The sequence below is a fragment of the Pezoporus flaviventris genome, unplaced genomic scaffold (assembly GCF_033815535.1).
Source record: "Pezoporus flaviventris isolate CSIRO_AGI_PZ_B2104156 unplaced genomic scaffold, CSIRO_AGI_Pfla_v1 ptg000036l, whole genome shotgun sequence".
NCBI lineage: Eukaryota > Metazoa > Chordata > Aves > Psittaciformes > Psittacidae > Pezoporus > Pezoporus flaviventris.
This window is the reverse complement of record NW_026892584.1, coordinates 14,810,653-14,829,858: the sequence shown is the minus strand read 5'-3', so window position 1 is coordinate 14,829,858 and position 19,206 is coordinate 14,810,653. Positions and strand designations below refer to the sequence as shown.

The 19,206-nt window shown below is 45.4% G+C and overlaps 1 protein-coding gene across 6 annotated transcripts in view; it reads right to left on the bottom strand.

Annotated features, from left to right (window-relative positions):
• Positions 1–19,206, bottom strand: part of ACTN1 (actinin alpha 1) — an 89,825-nt gene that overhangs the window by 19,885 nt on the left and 50,734 nt on the right. For 3 of the 6 annotated variants that reach the window (XM_061463275.1, XM_061463277.1, XM_061463279.1), the window contains exons 4-8: positions 15,606–15,692; positions 15,004–15,091; positions 13,982–14,060; positions 6,323–6,404; positions 4,614–4,699 (exon numbers count right to left, since the gene is read on the bottom strand). In XM_061463275.1, the coding sequence (XP_061319259.1) occupies positions 4,614–4,699; positions 6,323–6,404; positions 13,982–14,060; positions 15,004–15,091; positions 15,606–15,692 (422 nt within the window). Of the gene's footprint in view, positions 1–3,245; positions 3,332–4,613; positions 4,700–6,322; positions 6,405–13,981; positions 14,061–15,003; positions 15,092–15,605; positions 15,693–19,206 lie in introns of all 6 variants that reach the window. The other 3 variants (XM_061463276.1, XM_061463278.1, XM_061463280.1) reach the window with 1 other exon arrangement.

Below are 19,206 nucleotides of genomic sequence, written 5' to 3'. Positions count from 1 at the left end.
CAGTACTTGCTTCCTAACAGTTCTTGTCTATGGCAGACTGCTCTATGCAAGTATGCTGCTGCTGCTGCTGCAGCAGCAGGAAAAGCTCTGTGGCTGCTATCATCACTAATGTCATGAGCAACACATTACACTGACTTACTCTGAAAAAGGTAGGACAAAAGGATCCCTCTGGTTTCAAGGTAAGCTCCACAAATACCTCCTACACTGCTGCTAACAAGCTGATCTGTGGTGATGGCAACCTCAGTGAAACACTTTCAGGTAAAAGAAGAGTAGCACTCTGAAGATGTTTACACGAGGCCAAGGCAGCTCCCCCATGCCTTCATTAGTGGAGTGGAAAAAGTCATTTTGGCTTCCTCACACTGCTAAAGGCAACAATGCATTTAGGATGCTCATGCTGGCTCCAAAAAAGCCAGGCTGCCCACAAGGCATGGAGAGCACTGAGAAGATGCACCATCCTAGGGTTTGGAAGCTGCATACCTGTATTCTCAGGGAACCTGTGTGAGCTGATCAGCTTCAGTGCAGCATTATGCTGGCACATTATACGGCTTGCACTGAGACTGAGAGGAGGGCAAGCCCAGGGCATTCTGCTTGCTACCACACTGCTCTGTGATATGCATGTGCTATTTGTTGTACTCAAAATGGAAAGCTGAATAGCCAAAGTAATGGTAATTTCTCTGCCTTTTGTCTTTTCTGTACTTCTCAAGCCTGACTTGGACTGCTTAGGATGGAAGTGGAGCTAGCTGTCTCTCTGGCTTATGGATTCAGGTCTCTTTGATGAGAAGGATCATACAGAAAGGCATTCCCACAGTGTGCTGCGTAGGAAGATGCCAGCCAGGTGTTGTCCTCTAGCCTCAGGAGGCTATACTCCAGAATACTGTATGCCAAACACAATCTCTTAATAAAATGGTAAAACATTAGTTAGAAATTTTCAACCCAGAAATCAAAGTTTACAAAATATCAAGCCAACCAGTAGTTGCATGCATTTAGTGTGGAAGTCAGAAGCGGTTAGAAAACAAGCAAATCAACCAAAGCAAGTATACCTACAAATATATATATAAAAATAGCATAAAGAAAAAGCAGCGATCTACACACACATATCAGGCTGGGGACCCTGTACCTTCAAAGGCTCAGTATAAGACAGTGAAAGAAGCAGAAAGCGGCTCATGGGACTTCCCCTTCAGGACTGGTGGCAGTAATGAAAAATCTGAATGAAAAATGGAGCGATATCAGAATAAGTCACCTAACCATGCACGAGGAAGCAACACATAATCTGACTGGCACTTGTACTCAGTAATCACTGCGTGTGCCTGGGTGTTTGAGTCTGTGTCACTCAGCAGCTGGCTAACATATGGCCAGGGCAGCTCCAAAAAGGAGTTGTTCACCTCCTCCTGCCAGGGCACAGTTGAGTTGCTGACCCATCAGGACTGCTAAAAAATGAATAAACTATTAAATCTCTAATATTCCCTGTAAACCAGTTAGACTACGTGGGATTGAAGCTTTCATGACAAAGAAGCTCCATCTCCAGTTCTTGCCCCAGCTACTTGGTTCAGGTCCTGAGGCAGTAAAAGGTTGTTTTCAGTTATTCCAGGAAACCTAGCATCCACCTAAACTGCTGATGAAAGTCTGTGACCTGTAAGTAGGTTTCCAAATCGTGGAATGGGCACATAGAGAAGATGAAGGGATTGGTGAGGGCTGTTCCTGCAGCAGGCCACAACCCTCCTTGCACTGTAGTTTGCCATTTCCTCAATCTGGAGTTCTTCAGATTAAGCAGACAGCATAGAGCAGTCCCTCAGGGGCACCTGGCAAACAGCAGATCTTATCACCAGGCTGGCAAGAGTTCTGAGACTACAGTCTTCCTGAGCAAGTATCAGCTGGCTGGAGCTTGCAGCCTGGTCTGAAGGGTTTCAAACTATTCACAAAGCAGGATCCTAGTGGAAAAGTCATGACTACACAAACAATGCCAAACAGGCAAGTCTACTGCACTGCTGTGGGACATGTTCCCAGTTCCTTGGAAACAAGACAGTATCATGTAATTTATATGGAACAGGGCAGAGAACAAAAAGCTTGAACTAAAGCTGCTCTTTGGAACCTCCTGCCTGCATTTGCCCTCTGAAAGCCAGCATCAGCATGGTATCTTCAAGGCTGCAACCATCAGCATGGTTTTGTACAAGAGAGATGGACCCTTCCTAAAGCCGAGTTAGCCCTCAAGCTGGACAACACATGGACTGCCTTTCAAATAGAAAAGGCCTAGTGAGAAAAACAAGTTGTATCTTGGGAGAACAGGGAGATTTTACATCTGTTCATAACTTGAAGAATGAAGTCTTGAACTTCAGATTTTATTATTCCAAAGCCTACAACCTGAAATTAGCAGTGATCTTATGGAAAGGCTGCAGCCCAGCCAGGCTATGGTATGGGAAGAAAAGATGAACCTTTGGATTGCAGGGTAATTGCTGTTTTGGAGGAAGTTTGCTCAAAGGCGAACTGTGACGGTTTGGCTCCTCCGAGGACAAATATCCTGATGCCAGGCAAAGAGACTTTGGAGTCAAGAGGAAGCAGGGGAAAGACTGAAGTTATGGGAATGGGCAAAGCAGAGGAAAGAGAAATAAAACATATAGGGAGTTTGAGAAACAGAAGGGAATTACCAGGTGTCCAGCACCAGCTGCTAAGAAGGAGAAAAATAACTGCTACTGCAGGACACCAGTGAGAAGCAAGGAATGGAGAAGCGTGTGAATTCGGGAAAGCTCAAGCCTGGTAGGAATAGATTTTGTGGCTGGAGCACGAAAGTGCTATGTGACCAGCTCACGGATGATTCAGCCTAGGAAACGACCACTGACGTAGTGGGGGCTGAGTGTGGAAGGCAGGGTGGCAGCTCAAGGAGGACAGGCTGATGTGATTGTGGTAATACTGGAGATGCATTGCCTGGCCAGGATGGCCCACTAGTCAGTGAAATGGTACTGACTGTCAGAGCAAGTATTCACTCATCTTTCAATGCCAGATTTACCAAATGTTTTCTCCACTGCTGGGGTGTGGAACTGGAAGCAAGGAGAAGCTCAAGCCTGTCGGAAGGACATTTACATCACTTCTCCAGCAAGATTACAGATGGCACATCCAAGCACATCACTAGATGCACTGGGCTTCCCTGCAAATGCCCTGGGGCAGATGGGGGCTCTGGTCCATTCCTCGGTGGAGAGGAGTGGTGGGCAGGGCAGGGAGAGGGGAGGGAGTTGTTAGTGGTAAAGTCTCACCTTCTGCGCCCCTGAGAAGGCGTGGTAGTAACATGAGACATAGGTCATTATGGCCTTCTCATCCGGCCTTAGCGTGCCTATAATATCTGTGCAGAGAAGGAAAAGAGGTTGAAAGGATAAAGTAAGAAGCAGCACATAGGATAAAACAAAACAATCATGGGTGGCGTGAGAGAGGGGGAGAAAACTTCCCATCATGCACTGCAGGACAGGCCAAACAGATTTCCATGCGGAGAGCTGGGAATTCGGATCAGAAGGCGGCTAGCAGCGTTGGCTTGTGGCTCAAAGCGGCACCCCTCCCGCCCAACCCCGAGTCCGGGCTCTGTACCTGCACAGCTGCGCTCTGAGGGCCTGGCCCAAGGATGCAAATGGGCTGTTTGGAGGTTTGAACGCCTGTGCTCAAGGCCTTTCTGTATGCCAAGGAGCCAGAGATCAGAGCCTTCCTACACAGTGTGCTTCCTACACGGTATCTGCTCTGTTGCAACACGCACTGCCTGTTCCTACAGCACTGGAAGGCAGGCGGCTGCTTGGGTTTGGAGAGAGATGTTTACAATGTTTTCCTTACATGACTCCATTACCAACAGGAAAATGGCTAAGCCAGACACAGCAAGGACTCAACTGCCCTATTTCCAGCATGGTGAGTGAGAAAAAAGAATTAAAACCCCAAATGAACAAAACCAGGCATTCTCAGACATGATAAGCAATACACTGTTTGCCAAATCATCATGGATGTACTTGTTAGACATGCTTTGTAAGCCCTGAGTGACTGGGGCTGAATTTGTGGCTCAACTTGAGAAAGCAGCAGGTTCAAGCCTTAAAGCAAGGGTGTGGAAACCTGCAGCATATGTAAGGTAAAAGATAAAGCTTTGGGCATTCTTTGAACCCTTCATAAAACCACTAAAAGTCAGCTCTGCTTCCCTATCTTTGAAAAACAATAGGTATCAGCATTGTTTCCAGTGGGAGCAGGCCGCAGTGTCCTGATGAGCAGAGCATCTATGTGGTGGCCTCCCCATTTGTGAGACCAAGTGTCCTAGCTCAGACTTCCCAGAAACCCGAGGGTGCAGGTCCTCAGCTGTCAGGGCAGCAGTTTGGAGAAGGCAGAGCTCCCTCGTCCCTCAGATTTGTGTGTGTGTGCCAAGGTGCAGGCATAAGTGAGTGCCACTGGAAGTACCACTGACTACATGGACTCCTGGCTCCCTTGCCCCACGTATTATGTCTGGGGCACCACTTTGAACCAACAGCCAACTCTACCAAGAACATAATAATAAAGATGCCCATAGCTAGAGAGGAGAGAGAGAAAGAAAAAAAGGTTTGGACATTAGCAACGGCACCAGGTGTGCTCTGTGGAGGGAGCTTGGGATCCTGTGATACCTTCTGGGCTCCTGAGAAGGCGTGGTAGAAGCTAGAAACATAGGTCATGATGGCTTTCTCGTCAGGACGGGCAGTTCCAACAATGTCTGTCAAAAAAAACCTCACGTTAAGAGCATAATCAACTGATGGGAGAAAGCAAAGGAGAGAGAGAGGGAGAACCACAACTGTCCAGGAGGCCTGCTGGGGTATATGCTTGTCACAGCAATTCCACGGGGCTTCCCAGCATTCCCCTGAAGATGTGTCTCTCTCAGAAGCCAGGATCACCCTCCTGGTTCCCTCCCTCATGACAAAATTGCTTCCGTGGACTGGCCAGGCTAATGCAGTCGTATGTCAGCATGTCTCATGTCACAGCACTTCCCCATCCTGAGAACATGACTGTGAATGGTGGGTTGAATCAATCCATAGTGGTAGCAGGTAGACATGGCTTTTATAGATGTATTATACTGCAATTCCTCCAAGCAATTCTTCAGGAAAGATCCTTTCTGCCTTACTTTCCATGTCCTCATCCTCCATTTCCACACAATGATGGCTTGAATTCCAAAAGGCCCTTTCATTAGTTTCAGGGGAAATTCAACACCTCCAGAGATCAGAATTGATGGTGTGGAGGAATACACATTAACTCCACTCCATGAGGGAGGAGAATGATCAGGAAAAAGCAAGGGAAGCATCTGCAATGGGCCCTCTTCATCACTGCTAGCTTTGATGAGATCTGAAGCTAGACCTGCTTATTTGGAGGTGGCTTTATTTCCTACAGAATGGCAGGAAGCATTTGAATCTACTCCAGAAACCTCATGATTTTTTGTGACCTCAGCATGATGAAGGCAGGGAAAGCAAGACTCATCCCTGTGGATGGGAAATACTACCTAGGAACATGAACATCTTAGTTACCCCAAACAGGTTCACTGGTTTCAGCTGTCCTTTCTCCACCCTTTCCCCTTGTTCTCCTCACTTCCTTATTTAACAAAAGCCTTTAACTGCTTCTGTTGTCCAAACCAAGCCTGAAATACAGCTTCTACCATTGAAAACAGCTGGCTTCAGGCAAACAGCCAACAACTATTTCAGGCTGTTGTTTGTATTGCAGAGTTACAGTCTTCAAAGTCTATTGCCAACCTGGTCCTGACAAGGCTCTGAAAAGTAATCCTTGCTGTCCCAGTGGCCTCAGAGAATCAGTCACTGTCAGTAGCAAAAGCACCTTTGAACAACATGGATCTCTGCCTTGGGCTCTCAGTCAGAGAAGGGTCTTCATGCCCAACACTTCTGAATAGTCAAGAAGCAGCAGCTTGTATTACGGTCATGCCCCCAGAATGAAGATTGCCAGCAATGTCAGAAAGAACTCAGGAATAAATAATTCTGGAGCAAACGGAACACAGTCCTACACCGTATTTTAATTCAGTATTAAGCCTGATTCCTGAAAGGGAACACTTCCGTCAGCAGTGGACATAGCCAGACGTTACCCATCTCTGCCTAGTGTTCTAACCCCAGGTTAAGATCTCCACACCAGACCGAGAAGGCTGGGTGGCACAGAAAGAAGAGGAGAGCCGAACATCTGATTCATTATTCCATTGTAACTTCTTTCCTATACGTTTATTATGTGGTAATGGAGGCAGCATTTGGAGGTTACTGAATTCTTGTACAGTACGTGTCCACCTAGAAGAAGTGGGGAATTTCTTGAGAAAAAGCAACTTAAAACCCACTGGGTTCTACTTTACCTTCTGCATCCAGCATCTTGGGAATATCCAGATATTTCTCAGCCACATCAAAAGCTGTGTTTAGATTAGTGAGAGGATCATCCTGGGAAAGAAACAGAGCCAGAGTATCAGCATCAACTTGTAACAAAGTACACAGCATTTCTCTCAAAACAGAGCTATTGTTCTTTGTTTGGTTCAGGTAACTGTGCAGTCCAGACAAAACTATGTGTGAATCCTCATGTAGCAGAAAGAAACAATTAGCTTCGCTTTGAAAGCAAAGCCTGGAGACTCATGATATGATAATTAACGTATAATCTATGCACTTGCAACAAAAAGGAACAATACATTTTGTCTTGAACCTAGTTTAAAGTAAAATTAGCTTCGCGCCATACTGATAGTAAATGGCCATATCTCACATTTACATGTCATGCTTGTATTAGGTTTGCAACTTTCATTGTAAAGAGCTACAGAGCAGTGGATCTGTTAGAACATCTAAGCAATGCTAAAATAGTAACAACATCTGCAGTGAGTGCTGTCCTTAGCTAGTGTACAGTTTGCTGAACACCAGTTGAGTAGGAGGAAGAGAAATGTTTTAATAAATCTCTAAAAAAATAAATACATATAAAAGTACCCATTTTGTCTTGAGTATTGCTTCTTCTCCTAGGCACTGCACAGGACTTGTCATTTCCTTAGTACATATCTATTCTTCTCTGTATAAACCTTCTGCTGTGACAGGATGCACTTCACATACAGACATCAACACACAATAATCAAATCCTAACTGAAGTCAAATATGACTTATCATCATGAGTCACATTATAAAGGTGACTAGATTTTAAAGAGCCATACAAGAGAATATGAAATGCAGATGTCACTGGAAATGAAAGACCTCTGCAAATTGCTTCCAGCATTCAAGCATGATGATCAGCAGCAAGACACCTACCAACCAGTATGAGACCTCATACAAGCCTGATTCCTGTATTCCTGTACACCTGCTTCATGGATGACAAATGACATATGCACTATCAATTTCTGCTGTTGAGACAAGTGGCTTATGCTGGAGGAAAGGTTGTGAATAAACCGCTAGTGTTTAGTCACCTTGTTTGCTAAATGTCTTTTGGGAGACAGGAAGGATTGGGGTGGCACTCCATACTGTCACTTGTGCCACTCATACTGAGACCCACCTTAAAAATTCGGAAATAATGAGTATAATTATTTCACCTCCTTTCTAGAGCGGCATCCGTGTTCTGTTTCTTTCCTCTTTGAGATCATGTGCTTTTGCTTATTGCACTGACTTGGAAGATTAAGCTGTTCCTGAACTCTAGTTAACATGCAGTTTCCTTTGAAGCTACCCAGCATGAAAGATGAAGCTACGCAGGCTTGGGCAGACAGGGTATGGGCATGCAGGAAAGTTCCTTTATGGCACTGGTCATTATGTAGCCCTTGGATTACAGCCTTCATGAAAGTAGGAAACTGAGCTATTCTGAAAAGTAATTTCCTGCAGCATTTCCCTAGGAATTAATGGATGTATCATGTTAACATCACTTATTAGCATCATATTCTTTTGGCTGAATGTACCTAGTAGTCATTAATATTTCACCTACCAAAGTAAATCACATGCAGATGCCATTAAAACAGTCATGACCAGTGATCCATACTTAGTCCACTGGGACAAGTCAATATTAAGCAAGGAAATGCTGCATTGGCACACTGTGATGAAACCAGCAGCTGCCACAGATGGTAACAGATCCCCATTTCAATGTCAAATAGTATTTTATTCCTACATAATACACTTTTGATGCTAACTACATCAGATACATCTATATCCACCTCTTCAGAGTTTAGCAGCAGTGCAGGCAGGGGATTTTTATTATCCTCCAGGCACAAGGAACCACCTTATGCCATGGAACTAGGGGCTGATACCATTTCAGCTTCAGCTGACTTGTCTCCTGTGCCTGCTGTGGAGAAACCTCTATGAATCCAAAGTGTAACCAAAAGCCTTATCTGAGGTGAGACCAGCTGGTATATAACATACCATGTTCACTATGCATAGACAGGGACATAGCTCCCTTTAGGAAGGAAGGTGCACGTTCTTTCCCTCAAGCGTAGGAGCATCCAGAAATGCGATGTGGCAGCTCCCTTGCCAGTCCTCCCCTAGCCCATGTGCCACTTTCTACTTCTGTGGAAATGTCACCACTGCATACCAAATTTCAGCCTATGCCGACCACGAACACCAAGGCATTGCTAATGCCCTGGCAGAGTGGTTAGTGTTAACACAGGCTCTTCCTGAGCACCTCATCTGAATGAGCTGCCTCACGATCCTGAAGGAAAGGGAGGAGCAAACTCACTGCAGATAGCTTTCCTATCAGTTTGCAAGTAACACTAGGAGCGATGTTGCCAAAGGTTAAAAAGAAATTTTAAGCTGCAGGGTGGGAGAGGTTTCCTGATGGGAAAACTTACTGGGCTTGGGCACTCCCAAAGGAAGGGCTGGAAGTCTTAACATGTGGGAAACTGGAGACTCATCTAGATGAAGCCAGCAGACTTCCACTTCATATGTAAGACAGATGTGTGATCACACAGTCTCCCAGGGAATGAAGCTAAACACAGTGCTACTAAAAACAAGCTACCTCAGCTCTAGACTAGCTGTGAGATGAGCAGAGAGCTAAACCCAAACTGTTCCCTGTGGGAAAAGCTTCACCCCTCATGGGCGGTGGAACTGCTCATCACAAAGATGATGCTTCTTTGTGTAAGAGATGGGGTTTCCCTGGGGGCTTGTCCAAAATCACAATAGTTTCTCAAGCCCTGCGAAATTCCTCCAAACTCCATCACTTTCAGTTCCATCCCATCTGTCCTGGGTTCAGCAGTAGCAGTCATGTTTCTCCTCCTTGGTAGCTGGTGCAGTGCAGTGTTTTGACTTTCAGCTCGGGAACAGAGCTGATAGCGATGTTTTGGTTTGGCCAAGGACTTTGTGAGCCTCATGCTCTGCCAGGGGGGAGGGGAAGCCAGGAGGAAGCAGAGACAGGACACCTGACCCAAACTGACCAAAGAGGTATTCCATACCACAGCACGTCATGCCCAGGAGGTAACTGGGAGTTAGCCGGAAGGGCTGGGAGACTGCAGTGTTGGAGGAGGTATCGGCCGGTGCTTGGTTGGGCTTGGGGGGCGAGTTATCGGTCAGCTGGTGCTGAGGTGTTGTATTCTCTCCCTTGTTATTTCCTTTATCATTATTATCACTGGTGATAGCAGTAGTGATTTGTGTTATACCTTAGTTACTAAACTGTTCTTATCTCAACCCGTGGGAGTTGCATTCTTTTCGATTCTCCTCTCCGTCCCTCTGAGAGCAGGGGGAGGGCAAGAAAAGGGGGGGAAGTGAGCGAACGAATTACCTGACTGGGTTTAAACCACGACAGTTCTTTTTTGGCGCCCAACGTGGGGCACAAGGGGTTGAGATAACGACAGATTTGACTGGATTAACAGTCACTCATCACAATGCTGATTTATTGGCTCTCAGAGTTGTTTCTCTTGATCTCACAGCTTCAGAATGTTGTAACTTACGTAGAGCCGGTATTTGCTGTGATAGTGTTTATCAAGTGTGGGGCCTGGGCTAAGGTTCTTGTCTCACTGTGCTTTATGGCAATGGCTTGTAATACGGGCGGGCTCCAGCAGCAGGGCGGGACGGACGTGGCCGTGGACTTGTACCTGGCCGTCCGGCTGCTCTTCACCGTCCTGGCCCTCGCCCTACTTTCCATCTTCGTGAGGCTGCGGGGAACTGATGGGGAGCGGTCCCGGGAGCCGGCAGCTGCTGAAGCGGCCCGGGAGAGCGGCCCCGGGGACCAAGCGGCGGCGGGAGCGGGGCCGGAGGCCGCAAGGGGACGGCTGCCGGTGGAGGAGGCCGGGGCGGTCGAGAAGCAGAAGGAAGCAGCTGCCGAGCAGCGGGATAAGGCGGCGGAGGAGCCGAGCCCCGCGGAGGAGCCCAGCCCCGCGACGGCCGAGAGCATTCCCCGGCAGCCGCCCGCCGAGCCCCAGGAGGATGCAGGAGACCACGCAGCATTTCCCAGCAGGGCAGAGGAGGAAGAGCTGGACTCAGGAAAAGAGAAGCTGGCGGTGGGAGAGCCGGCAAGCGCAGCAGCTACACCAGCCCCAGTGACAAGCACAGCAGCATCGTTTGAGAGTTCTGAAGGCTCTGAATGGCCTTTGGGTATCCTTGGGACCTGCCTGCTGATTGTGATGGGGATCAGCATGTTGGCACACACACAGGCTGTGTTCTACCCACAACCATTTTGTCTGATCTCAAAAGTTAAGCAGAGTCAGGTTCGGGTCTTGTCTGGGGTTAGACAACAATATAGGGGGACCAAGAGATTTTCCCCAAGGCTGGACAGTCATGAGTGGCAGGGTGTGTGGGACAGTATGGGCAAGTATCTAGTCCACTGGGCCCCTCCAGTGCTTTGGAAGTGTCGGAGATGGAAGGCAGCTGTATGGAGTCCCCAGCAACAAGCTGCAGAAACTGCTTAAGGGGACAGTGAATTATTTTAAGCCTGGTGGGCCCATGGCACTTCAGGCCATCAGAGCAGAGATGCAACACAGAGATGGACTCATGATCGAGGGGTGGACTTAACAATGGACACTATTGCCCAGGTTATTCACGAGTGTGAACACTGCACACAGTCTCTCCTGCTCTGGAAGACTGTTACAAGAGATGGAGCCTGACATGGACCAGATGGACGCAGCAGCTTTATAGGGACTGGTCCATGCACTAAGTTAAGAGTGCACCGAGATAAGAGTGATGGTATATTGAAAATGTGGGATCTGAGCATGACGTGAATGGTATGGAATAAGGGGTGGATAATGTCCTGGGTTCAGCAGTAGCAGTCATGTTTCTCCTCCTTGGTAGCTGGTGCAGTGCAGTGTTTTGACTTTCAGCTCGGGAACAGAGCTGATAGCGATGTTTTGGTTTGGCCAAGGACTTTGTGAGCCTCATGCTCTGCCAGGGGGGAGGGGAAGCCAGGAGGAAGCAGAGACAGGACACCTGACCCAAACTGACCAAAGAGGTATTCCATACCACAGCACGTCATGCCCAGGAGGTAACTGGGAGTTAGCCGGAAGGGCTGGGAGACTGCAGGGTTGGAGGAGGTATCGGTCGGTGCTTGGTTGGGCTTGGGGGGCGAGTTATTGGTCGGCTGGTGCTGAGGTGTTGTATTCTCTTCCCTTGTTATTTCCTTTATCAGTATTATCACTGGTGGTAGCAGTAGTGATTTGTGTTATACCTTAGTTACTAAACTGTTCTTATCTCAACCCGTGGGAGTTGCATTCTTTTCGATTCTCCTCTCCGTCCCTCCGAGAGCAGGGGGAGGGCAAGAAAAGGGGGGGAAGTGAGCGAACAAATTACCTGACTGGGTTTAAACCACGACACCATCTTACACCAGCTAATCATTATTTCAAGTCACCAGTTTCAGTTAATTCCCATGACAAGGGAGAAAGTAGTAGAGACTGGTCTAGCAGCTACAAGTCTCGCAGTGCTGTACTGCAGCACCACAGCTGCAGGCGTGCTTTAGGAATCCAAAGGCCGCAGAGCAAACAAAAGCCAAGTCACCTGTGCCCTGATTCCTTCCAAGGCTAAAACACACATCCCAAAAGAGTGCTGACCCAGATGAGATTTTGCAGAGGTGCCTCGGTTCCCCCTCTGCTGATATGAACATAGAACCAGCAGATACATGAAAAGGAGCAGTAACTTGCCATGCTCCAGCTGGGCCAACTGTGAGGAAAGCTATCCATGGAGGAATTACATTGTTTTAATAGTGGCAGAGAGCAAACCTGCCCTCAGCAGATGCCTACCAGGCACATTCTCCACTTTTGCTGACTAAAGACTGCCGTGGCTCCTCTTTCACCACAACCCTAACTCACATGGGGAATCTTCTTCTCTACTCCTCCAGCTATTTCCAAATCCTAGCAGCACACAAGGTTGCCATGGCAATTATTGCACTGTGATATAAAAAAATACCTTCTATTAACTAGCAATCAGGAAAGGAGATGGAGGGGGAGGAAAGTCAAGAGAGAGCAAGCATTTACTACATCTGCCAGAGCTGAAGACACTAGGAAAGAAATCCAAGATTCATATTTTCAGGAATATCTGTAATAAATGCACCCAACATGGCAGTACGCAGACCATGTTTCTATATGGATTGTGGTATATGAGGGAGCGTCTGAGCCATCAGTCAACCATTGCACTTGATAAAAAGATCTTATATGTGGCTCACAGTTGAGCTACAATCGGGGGTAAAAGGAGAAAGGGAAACCCCATCTTCTGCATATCCCTCACATGCAGACTATGACGTACTCTTGAGCTCTTATCCACAGTGAGCTGAACAATAGCAGACAGACCTGCAGTGAATAGAAACCATCTAAACAAATAAGTAGCTATTGTGTCAGGGAATCACTAATACCAGGCTGGGTAGACTTGCTCCTTTTATTCTGAGGCCTGGACTGTACAAGCAACTTCAGCTAGACAATGCATGTAGGCAGAAAAGAATTGCACTTGCTCCACTAATACAGCCAGACTAGGAAAAATATCTAGGAACATAAACTCAATACAAAACCATGCTGATGAAAGAAGTTGCTAACTTTTGGGAAGGAGACATGCTATACTGGCTACCTTTGAAAGGCACATCCATCTCGTGCTGACTCCAGACACTAAAACTGATCAGATAATATAATTGACTGCTCTGCAAGACAGTAAAGATCTAAAAGGTTACTGAAGAGCAGATCAGGCATTGTACAATTCATTGCTTCAAGGATGCAGATAATCTGATTAACTCATTTACATACTATTTGCACAATGGTTCAAGAGGCCAAGTCTATTAGTGATGGGCTTTTATGTTCATGCACCAGTAACAAGACATGAATGACGCTCTTGGTGACATTTCATTCCAAATGTGCACAGATACAGTGAAATCAGATCTCAGCAAACTGCAGGAATGCCGGCAGGATGAGAACCTACTTTGGTCTTCCATCAGCCTGCTGGGTCAAGACACTGCTGGCAGCACAAACCACAGATAGCTTATTTGCATCATCCACTTCACAATCTTGTCTCCAAGACATGCAGGAAGCAAACTTTGGAGCAGCTAGATACCATGATATCAGTGGCAACTTCAAAAGTAAAATTGAGTGTTACGGCAAATGCTTTTCTGGCATGATACCTACATGCTATGAGAAGCTCAGTATTGCAGGTGGCTCAGGGCTAAACTGGAAGCATGTGACAAGTGTCCAGTGAAGGCACACAGGCCCCTCAAGGAGCTTTTGCACTTGAACATGAGGTATCTAATTTCTACCCAACTCTCCACAGAAATGTTAAGTCTGATTTGACTCACCAGTCTGTGACATTAGCACAGAACTAGTTCCACATTTGGTGTTACTGAATTTGCTAGATTTTGTTCATCAGCTGGGACTGGGGCATGTGTGTCTCATATAAGGCAGCCTGAAAGCAGGGAAAGTCAAGCAGGAAGCTCAAAAAGTTCATGCTTCACTAAGAAGCCTGAATGTACTGATTCATCCCTTCTTCCTTCCCCCAATCCTGTAACTGCCAGCTTGTGCTGAAGTTCTCCAATTATGTTTATCAAGCTAATTCTTCTCCCTCTCTACTTTCAAGGACCCAAGCATCCAGTCTGACAAACAAATTGAGCATACCTTTCGTAGCTTCCCATAGTCGATGAGCTCTGGACGGTGTCTATGAATTAAAGCGCAGAAACCAAGGCCATCCTTCCAACTACGATAGAGATGGAAGAGAGGACAATGAACAGTGTGCTCAGCCAGGGAGACAGACAGTAACAGGTATAAGCATGAGGGAAGGCACCAAGATAGCAGGAAGACTAATTCTGGTTTAGTTTCTAGCTAACAGTGCCTCTGTAAGTGCATGTCTTCTACCTGCATGAGACTGCAATAAAAATTCCTTTCAATCCCTACAAAAATCCAATGTGATTAGGACATGCCCTTTGCACTGTCATCTCCTTTTTGCCAGTTCTCTGTGCTGAACTCTCTGGGCATGTCCTGTGGAGCATGGAAGGACAAGTGTAGAGTTCAGGGTTGAAAAAAGGTGTAGATACAAACCATAAAGGAGGAACAAGTTCATTCCTTAGGGAGAAGGCAGACGCTCATAGCTAGCTCCACTACAGTACTGACTGGAGTGGATGGCACTTCAGCTCTCAGAAAAAGTGCTTTACATTTATGTGTTTCATACAGCTCTCCAAGCTATGATGGAAAAAGCACTATTGTGCAGAACCTTCACTGGAACATCTGCCAATTTGAAAATATCAACAGCAGAGCAAGAAAACCTCTCATCCCTTCCCAGCTCTGCTGTAGTACATAGTTTCTGGTGCAGCCCTTATTTCACTGCTCCTGAAGTGTTTTCATAGAGCAAAAGCTGTCTTACTTAACCTGTAGCACATATGCTGCTTTCAGAGGACTTCATGATTTGAAGAACTTTATGACAGCAGCAATTGGAACCAGAATTGAGGAACTGGGATGTCAGTTCTCTGGGTTATAACCTCAGTCTTTAATTTCCTAGGTGTTTCTCTGAACTACACCATTACTGACCATCTGCATTGCTCAGGGCGGTCTGTCAGGAACATTGCTATCCACACACTGTCATGTACCAAGAGACATATGAAAATAACACAAATTGTATAGCTAAGTTACTGCTTGTAACTCACCTGATATGGAAGTTTTGAATGTTTACATTTTTGTAGGGGGCTGTCTTCCTCTGACACCATAACAAAAGTCCTTCTTTAGCAGATGTCTCTGCAGAAAGAAAGAAAAAGCACCAAATAACTATTTTTCTTGGAAAGCAGGACTCTCTGAAGCATATGCTGGAAAAACATGACCAACTCAATGCTTTGTTTGGAAGAGTCTACGAGGACAATTTTATTATGTTCTTAATGAGGTTCTGTAGTAAGGAGACAGCTTATTGGGATTAGAGAGGAGAGTTTTGTAGGACTTGTCAGAGATACATCTATTTTCAGTAGTAGTCCCTGAATCCACCTGCAAGAAATGCAATAGATTCCAATATCAGTGTTGGCTTTGAGGTTAGCCATAATTTTGAGCTGCTCTTAAAATCACTTACAGAAAGAGGATGTGAAAAACTTCCCAGTATACCTGAATCTGTCCAGAAATGCCAGTGAAATGACAGGGCAGCTTGCCTAGGATCTTCCAGTGATTCAACTAAGAGCACACTCCAGGCCTGTTAAGTGGCAAAGCCATTCAGTGACCTCAGTTATTCGTTGTTGAACAGTGGCTGAAAAGAACTAAGATTTACCTTCAACTGAGATATCCTGAATGGCAAAACGAAGGATGATGGTCCAAATCATTCCAAGAGTCATTTTAACATTGCCATCCACAATTTCTAGGGAAAAAAAAAAAAAAAGTGTAGAAAGAGAAGAAATAAAAGGCATCAAGTTTCAAGTGCAAATCCTAGTGAAATAGGAAAATTGGGAAGCTTTCTCTTTTGTAGATGGAAGAACTGGAATTCCAGCTGAAAACTTGAATTCCAATTCTTCCCTGCCTCCCCAGATGCTCTGCTGGTACAGCACAGTCTTGCCCAGCAGTACCCAGTGAGCAGACTGGTTCTCTTGCAGTATAACACCAGCACAAAACAGACACTGCTGATCTAAAAGACCAGGAATAAGGACCATTTTGATTAGTGTAATTCCCCACAGAGGCCTAAAACCACTTTGCTCAGGTTTAATTCCAATCACTTTGAAGCCACAGAAGCCAAACTGGGAAAAAGAAAAGTCTTCCTCTCTTACTCTGATATGCCTACTCTAAGTCACCTATGTAAGAGCCCCAGTGTAACTGTACCAGAAGAATCACTGAGACGCCCCACTGCAGATGAGCTCTGACAGCTGATGCTGTCCTGTGAAGAATATATCACAAAAACCCCAAGAAACATCAACATTTTGATTTCAAAATGTTGTTTCAAGTATACGCCAGACTGCCTGTATAGGACTTCTTTCAGTCATATAATTACCAAAAGACACAACAGAGCATTCCTCAAAATACATGCTTCCTGCTTAAAAAGGAAGCAAAGACCCATGCTGGCCTGCCTGAGCAGACCGTAACGTAAACTAAGATGTTAAGCAGATTGTGCTTTATTGCTCAGTAGACTCCGCAATGTAAATAGGCAAGGGTCAACAACTCACAGTCTTTAGAAAGCAACCACTTGCATGTGTGAGGTGGTGATGTTTATGATGGAGGATCAGGGTTCTGAGGGGAAGTGCTGGGGAGATGCTGGCCCAGAGGGGCTTCTGCCATGTGTACATTAGCACCAAACAGTCCAAACAGGGAGCAGCTGTGCCTCAAGTGCTGATCCTCAGCATGTACAAAACTTCCACACAGACTATATATACACGTTACAGAATTTACAGCCTTAACTTTTTTGGGTAATGAAACTAGCTGAGCTGCCTTCTCCTACTCATTCTCTGGCAGGTTCCTGCATGACAGACGAATCTCTCACAAACAACTTGACAAGTTACTAGGGTATTTTCAGTAACAAGAGGGTCTGAGTTAACCTACTGTTTGGAGGTAGAATAATTCAAGTCCTAACAAGGCTACCAGAAGCCATTTTTGTACTCCTGTAGACACCTCTGTGCTGCTGCTTCCATAAAGCTGCCCAGCGGGAGCACATCATGCTGGGGGGCAAACAGAAATTTGCTGTATAGGCAACTGCCACCTGTCTGAATTCTGTCACAAAAGCAACAATATTTAAAGTCTTCCTTTTCATCCATTAAAAAAAGGTTCTTGTATTATGAAAAACTTTCAAAATGTGAACCTGTGTATTCAAGCCAGCAAGCAGCACACACCCCGAAGACAACAGTTCAGAAACTGTGTCCACCTGGTCCAAACTCTGTGATTTAGTGACACGTACGGTGTAGCTTCCAGTGTAGATTAGAAGGATAATCTCTGCTGTGCTTTGACATACATTTGCATTAGGGATTTACAGATTTAACAGGCAAAAAATAAGACATGCCACCTTGTTATACTGCAGTAAACGGCTGTGTCCACTCTGCTCTGCACTTGAAGAGTATACACTTGTACTTATCTTGGTGGGGCATCGGTTTGCCCAGAATTAAATAGACAACAACTTTTCACTGCAGTACAAAAGAACTACAGCTATTTGTGCTGGCATGAAAAAAATGTGCTTGTCTGTTGACAGTTTTCTCACAAAATAATTTTTTACAGGTATTTTTGGGTTATCTGCTAGGCTGATGCAAGAAAATATAATGTGATGGCAAGTATATTCGGTTCTGCACTTTTTGCATTCCTCACCCCTTCAATAAAGCACCATAATCAACTTAAAGGAAAATCCTTACTATCATTAGAAATACCCAAGATGCTGCAGCTAAAATACAAAAGAAAGCATCCATGTTTTCAGCTTGTTTTTTCTGTTCATTATGCATCTTTGTGGGGATTATAGAAAAGCAAAAACCCCCAATGCTTGTAAAAACCAGAGCAGTTGGCAGAAGGACCCTAGGATATATTTAAGATCCGCAACTAAATTGAGCTCTTTATTTTAATGGACTAGATTAAAATCTGATGGCAATACTTTAATGTTGAAATGTGCTTTATGAACACTAATAAATCAATCAGTGAGCTGGAACAGGTAATTAATGTTCCTGTTCCACAGATTTTAATTGGAAATAAAGGTCAAGATGCTTACAAAAAAACAGATGGTGTTAAGTTGCTAATGTGGCGTTAGAAGTCAGCACTATGCTCAGGTCAAGTTCTCAAATTCAAGTTTCATAAAGTTATCTGGTGGAGTTAAGGTGGAAAGCACCTCGTCTCCCCCAGCCCTCTTCACTGCATTATTCATTTAAAAAGGAAGATGTATGCTCCCTGCTCCCATTTCTTATTCTTCCTTAGCAGTAAACCAAAGCAAAACTGCTATGGAAGAAGCCCAGAATATTTCCACCACTTCACTTCTACGTATCATTTTATTTTTTCTTGACATAGAGAAAACCCACCACCTACCAAGCAGATACTGATGTGAGTGAGGTTAGTGAGTGATCCATCCCGGGATGCACACTTAATGAACCACACCATCCCCAGTCCTTTTCTTATTTTTTTTCCTTTTTTAAATAGCTAATGAAACTATTGTTATCTGTTAGAAGTGGGTAAGCATTTTTCATTTCTAGAGCTAAAAATCTTCTGGCAACCCAGTTACAAAGCCAGCCAGCCTGATCAGAAAGGCCATCACTCATTTGGGTTTCCACCCCTGAATTCCCCAATGCCAACCTCCTTTTCCTTTAGGATTCCTTCAGCTCCTGCCAGTGTCTTTCTAATATAGTGGAATATGGCCAAGAAAGAAAAATGAAAAACATGGTTACAAAACAGGTTTGCATGAAGCTTTCTGCTTCCTGGTGATGAACAGAAAGTGACTCCACAGGACTTGTTAAAAAGCTGAACATAACACTCCAAAGCTAGAAGAACCTAATGCTTAATTAAAGATACTGTGTTTGTTCCCTGCTGATATAAGTAAGGCTCAGTAATGTGAGAGCAATTCAAATATTAGAAGGCTAATATTCAGACAGTATCTTCTGCCTAACTGTGCCTTCCAAATGATCTTCCTAGGCAGGACCTCTGCAAGTCTTGTCTGCACTTACTCCACCACCAGCAGCTGTTTGCTCAACAGCAGCGGCAAGTACATGTTATTAATGTGATTTAAATTCAGCCTGGGGGTGGATCACTTGCTGGCTAAAGCTAGTGAGGGATCTGCATCCACTGGAAGGAAATTTTTTACAACAGTGAACATGCTTCCACCCAGCTTGCATGACTGTGCCACAGAAACTGTTTTCTCCCTAGCTACTTCTGAGCTGCCCATGAGAGCACAGCCTCTGGCTACCCCATGGTCAACTGGCAGG